At 28.4% G+C, this 14,630-nt stretch overlaps 1 protein-coding gene across 1 annotated transcript in view; it reads right to left on the reverse strand.

Moving 5' to 3' along the window:
* The window catches only part of NOVA1 (NOVA alternative splicing regulator 1), a 141,221-nt gene that overhangs the window by 18,804 nt on the left and 107,787 nt on the right, over positions 1 to 14,630 (reverse strand). The window contains exons 3-4 of the mRNA XM_063091070.1: positions 11,243 to 11,409; positions 3,683 to 3,754 (exon numbers count right to left, since the gene is read on the reverse strand). Coding sequence (XP_062947140.1) covers positions 3,683 to 3,754; positions 11,243 to 11,409 — 239 coding nt within the window. The remainder of the gene's footprint in view (positions 1 to 3,682; positions 3,755 to 11,242; positions 11,410 to 14,630) is intronic.

Genomic DNA, 14,630 nt, shown 5'->3' on the forward strand with positions numbered 1-14,630 from the left:
TTAATTTTGATAGATACCTATTATACAATTTCAAATTTACCAATCAATAAATATCTTATAAAGCACAGATTTCTAAAATGATTCTTTTTTTCTTTTCCTGAAATTTAAAAAAAACTCCAGGAGAGCTAACAATAAAGAACCTAAAGTTAACCCTAAAATTTAACTTTTGGCAATGTTGATTAACAATGAAGTAATTCAATAATTTAGTATCAATAACTTAGAGTTGATTGAATACTACTGATTCTGCTTTTTAAGTTCTTTCTGAAAGTTTAAACATGTCACTTTAAAGAATCTAATTACATTTGTTATATCTTCACATTTGCTTCAAATTTAAAATTACTTCTGTAAAAAATTTTAAACTTGCACCTTATAATATGAAATGTATGTGGAAAAAATATAAGTTGTAACACTATTAGCCCTACTAACTTTACTTTCTCAATAGAGAAATAATAGCAATTTGATTTATTATTAGGCAATAAGTAACTTAGTACTACCCTCACTAGAAAATAACTGTAGAGTAGTTTAAGCTTAAGCAGGCAGACTTTGATTACAGCAATATTTCAGAGTTAAAAAAATAGCCAATATAAATATTAGAATTGTTCTAAAGATAAAACCCAAATAGTTTTAATAAGCTATATGCTATGCCAACTTAAAAAATAAATTTTATTTTTTGTTATCATTTGAAAGGTAGTTCAGAAAAAAATTAAATAAACATAGCCTAACATTTATACGGTGTTTATTACATTCTAGACACTGTTCTAAGAATAGTTAATCAATTACTTTTTACGTCAGCCTATTATTTAAATTTCACAGACGGGGAAACTGAGACTCAAGGTTACTTAGCAAGTAAGTGGTAGAACAAGGATTTGATCATAAGCAATTTGGCTCTAATAGTGACTTTTAACCACCATTTTATAAGGCTTCTCACATGATAGTCCTTCAATTTTCAGGGGGAAATTATTATAGCACAACACTGTAGTTAGAGTCTGTAGAGGTCTGTCCCGTGGAAACATGTTAAGAGGCCTAAAGGGTGAGAAAGTAAAATTCAGTATGTACTGAAACTTGTAATCATTTGTAAAAGAAAAGACTTTTTAATGTTGAAACTGCAGATCAAACTTACTCTTTGACCTGTTTTCTGGGCTTTTTATCTTGGTGTTTTCTGGATATTTATAGTCAATCGTTCTTTTTATTACATTAGTTTGTAACAAAGACAAACTATTTATTCTGGAAATAGAACTCAATCATAATTCATTTAGCAAATAATGGTAAAAATAAAACAAATGTTTGCTGCCTGTATTTTATATTGGTTTGTAATAACTGACATGGAAAGAGTTTATAGTTACTTTTAATAGCAGGGGGTGTCATATTACCTATAACATATAAGCAATAATTTTAATCTAAAACAGAAGTCTCTGGTTTTGATCCATTTCTGCCAGTTATAAACTTTAGACATATCTGTTAAATTGCTGGATAAGAATAAACTAAACTTAAGCTAGTTATAAAAGCTATTTTCTTATATGTTGAAAAGTCTATTTTAATTATGGAATGTTTAAGATGATCATATTAGAAACTATTTTCCTATCCTGATTTCACTTTCAGATATAAGTCAATATAGTGAAGCTAAATTAATAAGTATTATCCACAAGAAACAACAGTGAGCTGTGTAATCTAAAGTCCAAATGAACAAGAAAAACCAAATTTCCTTCTGTCCTGTCACATAAATAGAATCTACTGGGAATTACTGGAGGGGAAAAAAATAATTATTAACTACTAATAACAGCAAGATTGATGATAACTACAATTTTTCCAAAAACTTAATTTTGTTTTTTTCTTCTCTTATACCTTGCTTTTATGTTATCCAGGAAATATTATGATTTCTTTGTATAAGAACAGAAGAAAACAGAGTACAAATAATAAATCTAATGAAGAACAGAGGACAGAATATAAAATCACAAATGACTTATTTCAAATTAGCAAAATATTAGATTTGGCAGAGGCAAATGTAGTAATATATCTAGAGGGTAAAAATATAATATTAGTAAAGTTAAACATACAATTCGTTTTTTAAGAAATCATTTTATAAAAATTCACATGCTCATTTAAAACAAATGAAAGAAAACACAAATCTAACTTGGCAGAAAAATTATTAAGATGGTTCTCTTTTCTAAACCCAGAAATTTTTATTTTTTACTTTAAGAAAAATCATCAGTTTTGTTTTTATTATGTTTGTTGTCTTGTTTTTGTTTGGAAATGAAAAAATGATGAAGTATAAGGAGAAATAATAAAAACATAAAATGAGTTGTTTTCCCAATAGTTTTCTATACCATATAATTAAAGTTCATATGAAAGATAAGTTATATAGAGTGAAATATAAATACACTTTTTAACTTCACGCATACATATACAAACTTGGTTCGTACTTTATGTAGCACCATTCCTTGAAAGAGAAGTGCTGGGTTTTATCACTAAAGATGTGTATTTTACTGATCGATTTATCAGTGCTAAAATGTGAGCATTATAAAGTACTTTTCTTTGAAGGGAATGCTACTTCATAAAATGAAAATCAAGCACCTACTATAAAATAATATCCTAAAGGTTAGTTTTGCTCCCACTTATTATATTAAAAATTTTACTGAAGTTGTAAAAGTATTAGAATCAATAAATCAGCAAAATAATTCTGATAACCTTATATTAGATAATACGCAAAAGCCACATTTAATATATATTTAGCAAATATAGTTCAAAGTTAATTTATTAGTCAACAATACAAAAAACTATTATAAAGATAAGCTTTTGTTTAATATTTAAATAATGCCATAAGCTTGTGTTAGTAAGCAAAAGGAAATACTAAAGAAAATAACATTTCTCACCTAAATAAAGCTCAACTCAGACAAAATGAAAATGTGTTTAATCATTTTAATAAATATATTATTCAACATTTGTCAAGTTAAAGTACAATATGGCTCTGAATTACATAAAATATTTTAGATCATCTCCTTACATGAAAAATGACCTACAAAAATACTCAGTACCAAAACAGTCATCAAATCAAACTACTCTAATATATTTCTAATTGCAAAGATTGCCATTCCAACAATAAAATTGCTTAAAATTTTTTAAATAGTAAGAAAGTACCATATTTTGAGTTGTTAAACAATATTCAAATTATCACAAATACCAATTTTCCGGTACTTAATAGGTTGCTAAAAGTGTCTTTGATCAATAATTTAAAATTGTTTATATAGTAAGGCATGTCTCAAATAAAAAGCAAATAAAATTGCATTCACTTTTAAAGATATACCTTTGCTCAATTTATACATATATTTTTTATATATATGATATCCTTAACTTACATACCAAGAATCCTAGAAAGATACAATAAAAAAGATTAAAAACACCAACTCAATAAATAACTCTCAGAGCTCCAGAGCAGTCACAATTGTAAGGGAAAAATCCAAAATTCTAGTAGTCTACCATCTGAATATAATTTTTTAATTTAAAATTTAAAATGCATATACATTTTTAGGAATAATGTAATTTCTTTCTTAGATTATTTGGAATCTGTTCATGGTGCATATATGTGAATGAACGAATAAATCCTTAACCCACCATTATCTTTTTCTCCAGTTTGCAGGCAATCACTCGTGAAAAGTATGGTGTAGATGACAGGATGATACTGTACCTGATTAGCTCTGGAGGTGGTCATGGGATCAGATGGAGAGGACTTGGTGGTAGTTGGGGAAGATGGCAATGTCTGGGAACAAAGCAGTTCAGGAGCAAATCAACCTTTATAAGCCTTAAACTGATTATTTAAATAAAACAAAACAAAATAAAATGTAATATAACGAGAACAAAATTCTATAAACAAATTTTTCTCCTATTCATTCAAATTTAATGGAATTTAAGGTCAATTAAGTAACTAATGCATGTAAATATGCATGCATAAGCATGTAAAAATAAATTCATGACTTGAAATCATGATGGTGACTGATAAAAATTCACATGAGTACTAAAGATATCCTGACCATATTCATGAATAGTAATCTCATTTCTTTCCCTCTTGTTTTCTTGGGAGAAAAGAGATGTGGGAAAAAAAAAAAATTCAAGAAGTCAAATGAGTAAAACTGAAAGAGTTATTTTCCTATCAATGAATACAGTCGGAGATTTGAAGAAGTGGTGAAATGAAGTTTACTTTGGCATAAAAGTATCCACCTACTTAATATGTTGAACATCACCAACAAGTTGATTCCACATGAATTTAGGGATCCATACTTAAAAGCAATTAAATTTGCAGTTCTGAGTTCTTAATATCACATTATCTTCTAAAATATTAATTTTTAATAAATTTAGAGCCCGTCTGAAAATGTAAACATTAGCCTCACATTAATAAACAGGTAATTAATAGCATTCTAACAAATAACCACAATATTTTTATCATTTACGCTAAAAAGTTAATGGAGATGAAGGGTATAATATATTGTAGTATTATCAGCCTGTGTTGAAAATAAGCACGAACATATTAGACACATTTATTGTTTTACTTCATTTCTAAACACATATACATACTATACATAAAATATGTTTATGAGACCATATATACTTGTTGAACAATTCATTAAGATATTTTAAAATCTTCTCATGTCTAACAGAGTAACCTTAAAGCGTAATATGTTAAGATTTTTTTCTTTTTAAAACAGGGTCATATATTCACTTAGCAAAATAGCATTGTTTAAGTAGCATCCTCAATAGATAATATTTCTTAGTAAGTGAAATGGGATAGTTTTTATAGTACAGACACAATTCTATATATGGACATTACGTTTTATATTAATATGTATCCATCAAAATTAAAATTACTCAGATATGAGCAAAAGCATAACTTTAAAGGTTCAGCAATGTCAGGAAAAGTAGATGAAATTACTTAAGTCATACTTTTGCATTTAAGATTTCCAAAGTTCTAATTCAGGTAGAATAAAGAAAGCAGTTAAGAGTAACAGAAAGGATAAGAAATTCATAGGCTCTTGGTTAATTTAGTGCCCTCCTGTAATGTAAGTAAGATTGTTGGTTCTAACATCAGGTCATGTTTTATGCAGTCCACTACTCAAATAAAATACTTTGTGGAAAACTAGACCTAATGGTGAGTCTTACCAAGATTTTTATGAAATCACATATAAAAAAGGGAGGGGAGCTACAGTCAGAAATAAAACCTTATAAAATAAATAAAAATGTTTCAAATCCTTTATTTTCTATTTTTGCACTTTATAATTAATTCTTGCCATTTCTCCAGAGAGACTTCATTTTCAAGCATTAAAATTTTCCTTATATTTTATTTTCCATGAAATACTGTGCTGGGAGATAAGCTAATGACTTCATGCTCCTATACATTCTGTGAATTGAATAGTAAAGGTTTTATTTTCCCACCACTGGTTCTACCTGTTACTATACAGCATTCTTGGGAGAAGTTAAAATACATTTAAAAATCTGTTCTGTACTAATCTCAGTTTAATAATGAGGTTGCTGACTAAACAGATGTTAAATAAATCTAGAGGCCATTTCTCCCAAAATAGTTTAGAATCCAAGTTCATAATGAGCAGAAGCACAAGTGGTCTCTTCTATTTCCACCAGGATAAAATCAACCTGAAGTACTAAAGGTACACTATGACACCCCCCTTGTCCTAGATACGAATTCTCAACGAGGTCTTTAAATACTGCAAGGAACTATATGGAAAAAGTAGTAATATAAAGTGGCTCAGAATTTGTAGTCACTTAGATTAACATGACCTTCTGTCAGTTTTTTCATCACCTTTCATTTTGCTTGGCATATATATGATATATTGGATATGTGTGAATAATTGATACAATTCATGTTCATCAAAATTGCTCTTAATCATTCTGATGCTGTTTCTTTGTCAGGAATAAATGCAATAATGTTAAACTTCTGGATGATATTAATGTGTTTAAAATAATTAAACACATTATTGTTTATGTGTTTGGTTATTAAACATCATAATCTGATAAGAAGTTATATTTTAGTATTTTAAAAAACAGGTGAAAATTACATAAGTTTGTGTTTCAAGAAATAAGACTGTTGAAATGTCACAGTAAAATGTCTATAAATATATTTTGTTGGCTTCGATTCCTAAAATAATGAAAATGTAATGAAATAAAGATGTGATGAGTTTTTTAGCTATTATTCATATAGATACTTTTAAGCACAAAAATCTCTCCTCCCTTTACAAACTCAATTTATAACAATAAAGACATTCCAGAAAGTTTTCATTTTAGATGACTTTTTAAAACTACTAGGAGAAATTGTTCTCATAAACAGATAAGTGTAAATATCTTAAAGTAATATCTTTAATTTAAAAGGGCCTATTACTTAGATTAATGGAAAAGGTCTGATAGTTGTTCTCAACCACACAGATAAGTGGAACAGAAAAACCCATAAGAAACACTTTGATGTAAAATATAAATGTACAAGTTTGTTTCCTTAATACTTTATAAGCAAAATGTTTATATCCATTTACTGTGCAGTTAATTAAAGTTTAGTGGTTTAAAGTTAAATATCATTTAGTAATATTTTTGATATACATCATGAAGATGAAATTAACTGAATATCCATATAACATTAATATATTGTATATTTGTTATAAATAACATTTATGAAGCACATACTCCCCCAAAACTAATTTTTTTTTTACATTTTTCAAACTGTAAACATGAAGGACAGAGTCATTTTTTTAACATCATTTTCTATTTCAAATGGAAAAGCACAACATATTTTTTACCTACATGATCTGAATGGCTGTTTAAAAATTCTCTATACATCAAAGGCTGAAATACTTATTGCAGAAAAACTTGAAGTACTTTAATTTTAAAATTATGGATCTTTTGGAATATAAAATCGTTTTTTTAAAAATCAAGAATTTAACAGTAGTTAAATATAGACATAACTAGGCTTTTAGGAACAAATACTAAAAAGTTATTATATATTATAAAATGAATGCTTGTTAACAAGTGACCGTTTTGCTGGACCAGAAAATATTACTATAAATATACTCTATAATAAATGCAGCTTGCCTTCAAGCAAGTCTACAGTAATACATTGTTAACAACCTCTGATAGCAAAAACAGCAATGAAAACTCCTCTCAATTGTAATTCAGAATTTTGTACTAGCTAACTGAATAACATTTCTCAAGTGATCACCTTCCCAAACCTGTTCCAAGTTCTGTTAAATAAACCTGCATACTACTCCATTAAAAATTTGATAAAGTATAAATATGTAACTGTCATTTTAGTTCTTCATTTCTGACAAACATCCTCCCCTTTTTCCAACATCTGAACTATTTTCCATCACCAGAATTAGCCCATAAACAGTTCTTTTTTTCTACCCATACCTGTACCTACAAGCACCTTAAGAATCTGTCTGGACTTTCAGCACAAAAGAGAACAAAATGCAGAGGTGCCTTTTTTTCTTCATAACCTTCCAGAGAAATACAAATTTTTTTGTTGTTGTTCTTGTTGTTGTTTTAAACCATTAGGAATCATCCATAGTCCACAGGATACTTCTCAGCCTGACATCAAAGGCTCTCCAGTATTTGGCTCCATCTTACCTATCTATTAATTTCCTCTAAACTCCAATACAAATGTTCTACTTTTGCCAAGACTTTTTCTTTACTATTCAACATATATGATATCTTTCTCCTTAAATCTGTATTGCTTCACCTTCCTAAGCTTTTTTCCCTTCTCCTCTGATTAGGTAATTCCTGTACAATCTTCAAGGTAGAGTTCAAGTCTTTGCTTATTTACAAGATGATTTACTTCCACTCTAGCCTGCACTTCTCTTCTGAAATTTTATAGTACATTGTTTACATTGTGGTTTTGGTGTATAAATACAGTTTTATAATTTTATAATTTATTATACCCACTTATCTCACAAACTAGTCTTTGAGGGCCAGGGCTACAATTGAAAATATTTCGCAATTCACCAAGAAGGCATTTAATAGATTCATGCAAGAATAAATAACAAAGTAACAAATGCATTTTTGCCAATTATTCATGATGAAAGTAAACTTTTGGGGACTAAATAAGAATTTTTTATTTTCTTAATTTGATTTTTCTATACTGAAGAGAGTTCTTTAAATGACCACAGCTACTTTTTTCCTAATGTAGACTTAAAAATACATTTGTGAGTTAAGAATCGAAGAGTCTGCAGCGTCTAATATATAAAGTTGGACATGCTGGATTTCATCATTCAACTACATGAAAGACGTGTGAGACCAGTATGTACTACCTTCCTAAGAGACTACACTTTGGGGAACTATTCAGTCAATAAGGGTAGGTTTAATTTGGGTAGAATATTCTGGTTCATACAGTTTACTCAGTTAACAGTTGTATCTAGGTAATACAATTCAGAATATGTTTTATTAATGTTTTATTAAAAGTCCATAATAGCTAGTGTAAAATCATAACTTTTAAAACAAGTCTTATTTGTTTAGAATTAAATTTGACTTCCTATTTTAAGTCCAAATTACATATAAATTATACTTTTTAACAAGCAAAACCTTAAAATTATCGATCAAAAAACAATGGACAAATGTAATAACTAAGACACTAATATAATCCATAATTTCACATTCAATTTAAATCCATTTCTATGCAGAAGTTAGATTTTCTGGCTTCAGCATTTTTTAAAACTCTAGTTTTATTCCTTAAACAATCTTACCTAAAAGAAAGTTGCTAATAAAAGGTTTTAAAGAAATTATTTTAAAAATTAACTGAAGCCCAAAGCAAATTTAAGTGTTATATCATTAGTTAAGGGAAAGAGTACCATTTAACAAAGAATCTTATTATGATTTTATGTATTAAAGTCTAAAAAAAATACAAAATATGTTTTTAACTGTTCTATAGCAAAATTTTTAATATCTAAAAATTTATTTTAGACATAATTATTTTATACTGAATAACCGGAATCATTTCTTCAGAAATAAAATCACAGTCATTTAAATTTATATGCTTGACTTACAATTTAGAAAGTGATCCAGCAAAAAGTTCTACATTGGTAAAACTGGATACCTAGACACTTAGAACGTAAAAATCCCAGCTAATCTATAATATCTTGTAAATATGTTCTACCTCTTCTCTAGATTTTTCAAGTATATTTTTCAATTTTTACATTACAAAGAAGGTGTTTAAGTATTAAATATATTGCCCTTAGATTTAGTTTTCTCTTTTGACAAGTACTTTTAAATGATACGCTATTTCACATACATTATTGAGTACATGAAAATATTAATCAACAATTATTTTAGTTCCATGAATATCTATAAGGATTACAAATGAATGCAAATACACGAAAAAGTAAATCAATCACTATTATTTTTAACACTTATTTTGAACTTAAATAACATTATCTGAATAAGACAATTAAAAATGAACTAAACATTTTAAAATTCGTCTTCATAAATCTATACTGGCACTGGTTATATGGTAGACTGTAAATCTCATATTGTGATAGAGAAAATTGGAATCTCAACAATGATTTGTAGACCATTATTTGGTGGTACTAGCTACGTGTTCTTATAAAAGTCATAAAAAATCATCATCGTATTTTTTTCCTGAATGTATTGCCAGTGATACACTACTCAAACTAATTTTATGGCTTACTTTTAAAAAAATCAAGATGTTCATCTCTATCCATAAATGTTTGAATTTTCTCAGAACTTGAAAAGAAAAGAGAAAAGTAATAGGCTGTATTAAGGCAGAAAGTCAACAGACCTGATATGTAAGTGCTCATTCTGTAAGTTCTTAGCCCCAGATGATTTTAACCCAGAGGTCTTAAAACTCCTGGTTTAAAATCTGGATAAGTCATGGTACCACTTTCAACTAATCAGTCTTTAAACTATTAACACTTCAAAACTATGAATGGCTCTCAAGAATAAAAAATTCCATTGATGTTTATAGCTTTAAAATATTTATATTCTGCCATGTATACATGTAGAGACACTTCCTTAAAAAGTTATGTAGGGCATACAAATTGAACCGTTTGACACCGACAGAGTATAATATAAATGATTTTGTATGGAATAAAAGCTATCTACTCATGATTCAAACACATGGAAGAAATTTTTAAAAAGGTAATTAATAGAAAATTAAATACTAGTCTATCACTTGAAAATATATTGCCTAATTATTAATTTTTACATTTCTATTTGATTAATCAGCATTATATTATCTCTATATTGGTAAAATTAGGTTCATAACACTTTTTAATATGATTTTTTTAGTTCAGAAACATGAAATTAATAAGTGCGCTACATTTCAGATTTATTACAATGAACATAAATATTCTGTAAATTAAATATTCTGTGAACTATCAAAGAATGATACATTTCTTTTGAAGGCATAGTCTATTATTGATAGTAAAATTAAGTCACAAATTAAGAAGCTAATTATAAAATGGCAAAAGCAGAAACAATAATTATGAACATAAAGCATCAAATAAATTTGTAGATTTAAAAGAATTTATGGTGGGAAAAAATCCACCTTATTTAACATTAAATAATGTCATTTTTCCCCTACATCATGTCAGACATTACTTAATTTTAAAAACTCACATTGGTTTTTATCAAGTAAAGTATTTTTTACAGAAAATCTCTAACATTAAAAATGAACAATGGGCCTTTTTGACATATATGCAAATACTACACAAGTTACACAAAACATAATAGTTGATTCGTAACAAAGGACTGGATCCTAGGTATACAAATTTACTTATACATATTTGTTGATTAAAAATGTTGAACATGACAATTAAATTAACAAAATATATGCACAATAACTATACTAAGACTACAAATATCACTAAAAATAGGGTATTAGAAATGTATATAGTCTCAATTCAATTTTTATACTTTATTTAAAAAGTGATATTTTAAATAGATTAAATTCCTATAAATTAATAAAATGTGTCTATAAATTTAGAAAAGGGCAATCACAAAGAAAAGAGTCACATAAGTGCTCAGTATAACACTAATAAATAATTCAATCTATAAATAAATCAATTAATCAATCTAAGGAATGGAACTTGATAGTCTTTAAATAACCAAATGACAACTCTGGTATGTTTTAAGTATACTTAGGAAAAAAATAACTTATATGCTAAGAGTTTAAGGCTTCTTTTGTAAGGAATTCATACTATGCTGTGGATATTTTTCTTGGATTTCCCAACTAAACACTCACTTGTTTGATGCGATCTGGATTAACAGTGGTCTGGGGTTGTAGAATGCTGACTGGTTCTGTCTTGGCCACATTCTGGGGCATTTCTCGAATTTTTTCTGCAATGAATCCATGAACTGCATTCAGTGCTTCAACTGTTCCCTGGATCAAGCACACTCGCTCAGTAGTACCTGTGGATGATAGATTAATTTTCAGAAAACATTCCTTCTCATTTTGCATTTTTTAAAAAAAGCTATGAAAAGATGATATAATAATGTCAATAAAATAACGTAAAATGTAGAAATCTAAATTAATTAGTAATGTTCGTACATACATGTACCTTTTTACCATTCTTCTTATTCATTCTTTTCTAACGGCTTTAGTGTCAAAAAGTGCCTCTGGATTCAGCAGAACCAGAGATCCAGAGAAGTTCTGAGCATATTATTCATTGACAAATACCTACTATTGAAGAAGACTTTAGGGTTAGAAACTGGTAATGCACAGACAAAGATATAAGGACCCAGCTTTCAAAGTGCTTACTCTTTAGGGGGAAAAACAGACACCAAGTCAGACAGTATAATATGAAAAATAATGGAGGTACCAACATGGATGGTACAGTGGGTCCACAACAAAAAGAGCATTTAAAACTGTGGGGAAAGGGTGTCTTGGAAAATTTGCAGAGTAGATAAACTTCTGAATTTCTAACACCTTCTATTCACCTTGCTCTTTTAATCATAGCAACAATCACTACCTAATATTTTATATTTGTTTATTTTTTACTTTTCCACTAGAATACAAGCTCTCAGTGAACAGTGAATTTGTTTGTTTTGTTTTGAGTTGTAGTGTCCCCAAAGCCTATGACAGTCCATGGCACATAACAGATATAAAATAAATACTTTTTGGATAAATGAAATCATGCTGCCTTTACTAATGATATAATTTTAATAAAAACTAAAATGTCAGGGTTAAAATGAAATTTTAAAAGTTTGTTAAATTTGAAATTCATGAATAATTGATAAAGATATTATTAATAGCATTTGTTTCATATCTAGTGAACAAATACAGACATATGAGGAGACAGAACTAAAATGAAATTGGTTGGGTCTAATACACAGATTGTATAACACATTCTATACTTTACAGATATACATTAAGGCAATAAGAACAAGTGATTAGTTTTCCATAATATTCTGAGGTTTACTGCAGCGGCCTGCTATTCAACTGATCTTCTCAGTGTCCCAACACAACACACAAACTCACATCTCAGGAGTAAGTATTTCTTTTCTAAACAGTTGTCAAAAAAAAAAAAAAAAAAGTAAAGGAATGGTATTTTAAAATTTGCAAATTCTTTCTGAATTAGTATGAACATTTTCAAATATCTCATACGTTTCCTTTTGGTGCTACTGTTTGAAAATTCCAAGACACACTGTAAAATGTTTTAAAAATACATTTTGAAGGGCAAATTTGTGAAACTACAAACATTCAAAAAATCATAGGATGATTATGACACATAGGCCATTTTCCAGTAGTTTTGAATTTAAAATAATAGTGAAAGAGATTATTATTCTTACTTCTAGAAAACAGACTTAAATCACAGAAATTAGAAGTAGAAATAAAAGAGTAAAATTATATGGGTACACTTAAATTTTCATGTTTTAAATAATAAAAGTCAAGTCTATGAAAAACTAAGTTTTCTGGGTTGTACAAAATATTTCAATAGAGAATAACTATAGTTTTCATTTGTAAGCACAGTCAGAACCTGAAAATCATAATGTGGACTTAGGTTTTCCTGTTTCTCTTAATCAGCTTTTCTCATTCTTGTCTATCTTGATGCAGCTTTGTGGTTCTTGGGTACAATGATCTAGTTTATAGGGATAGTCTAGGGAGTCTTTACAAGATTGTATTAATTGCCCAATAAATGACTAGCAAGAATGAGAACTGATCCATTGATCAGCTAATGCAAAGTGTTCTTATCCTTGTCAGCAGACAACCTAAAACATAGATCAGATTACATGTCAGCTTTTGGAGATTACAGAGTACTCCTTTGTGAAATTTAGATAGGGATTCAAATAGGAATTAAAAAAAAAATTAAATATGGCACTAAGTAACTAAAGATAATCCATGATGTTTTTAAAGTTATAAAATCCATGTTGTTTTTAAAGTCTGATTTGACATAATACATACCATGTCAGACCACACAGAAAACCCAATACTCTTCAGGTTGTATATATTAACAGACAGTAAATGGAAATTACTGAGCAATAAAGAAATATGATTGTCTAAAACTAGACTTCACATAACAGCATGCATGAGACAATTTGAAGATAGTTCATAGGTTTACAGTTGCAATACATGTTCTTTGAGGATAAAATTATATAATTTCCATTACAACTACTACAAAAAGAGGAAAGAAAAAGGAGACTGTACCTCTACCACTCAGAAATTCTGTAATTCTCAGAAGAGATGCTATCATATTCTTCTACTGAACTCTAATGGCCTTCTTACTCAGGTAACAAAAAACCATAATTTTTAGGAGAAAGTCACAAAAAAAGAAGACTGTCAGGTACATGACTAAACTGTGTAATAAAAATAAGCCTATAAATCATAAAAGTTGCTGGGTTTTTTTTTTTTTTTGTCATTTCAAAGGCTTTTAGGCTCCATTAGTGTCTAAATTAAACTGCCAGTTATTTATCATTTTATTTGTTTAACAGTAGTATTTACTTCTCTTTGCAATAGACTAGCAACAAAAGCTGAAAATTAGTTACATAAAAGTACATGCCCATATTTTGTATAATGTAATGATTCAGGTGTATAAGACACCATTAATTTAAAATTGTGCTTTTAGGGGAGAAATTACAAAAACTGTAACAAGAAGTGTCAATGTCAAATATAGGCAGTGACATTTAAGTTTTGATTTCACATGCAATATCAAATGCTGAAAATGCACATTTTTAAAATTAGGTACTATTATCAAACAAATTTCATAGCAAAGTTTCATAGAAATTTAATATAACATATTCTTTCTATGCTACTGTAACTTTGGACAAGTCACTTAAATAGCTTCTGCTCCTGTCTATCCATTACTTGTGCGCTGGGCCCCATCCCCTCTTAACTACCAAGTCCACTGTTCCTTCACTTATTAGAGTTCTTTCCTATATCATAATTTTTCTTTCTCTATTGGTTTATTCTCGTCAGCAAAAAATGTTATAATTCTTTCAATTTTTAAAGACATTGACAGAATTAGAAAATTACCCTTTTGCAAACCTAATGAAATAACTAATTTAGGCAAAGATAATAAATGGATAAAACAATTAGATGAAAAGTTAATGGGAAATTTTCAATGGAAACATCAGGTGTCACCAATTGACTTCAATGATCAACATTAGCATGATGAGGAGTGTGAAAACCAATC

This window comes from Cynocephalus volans, chromosome 3 (assembly GCF_027409185.1).
Source record: "Cynocephalus volans isolate mCynVol1 chromosome 3, mCynVol1.pri, whole genome shotgun sequence".
NCBI lineage: Eukaryota > Metazoa > Chordata > Mammalia > Dermoptera > Cynocephalidae > Cynocephalus > Cynocephalus volans.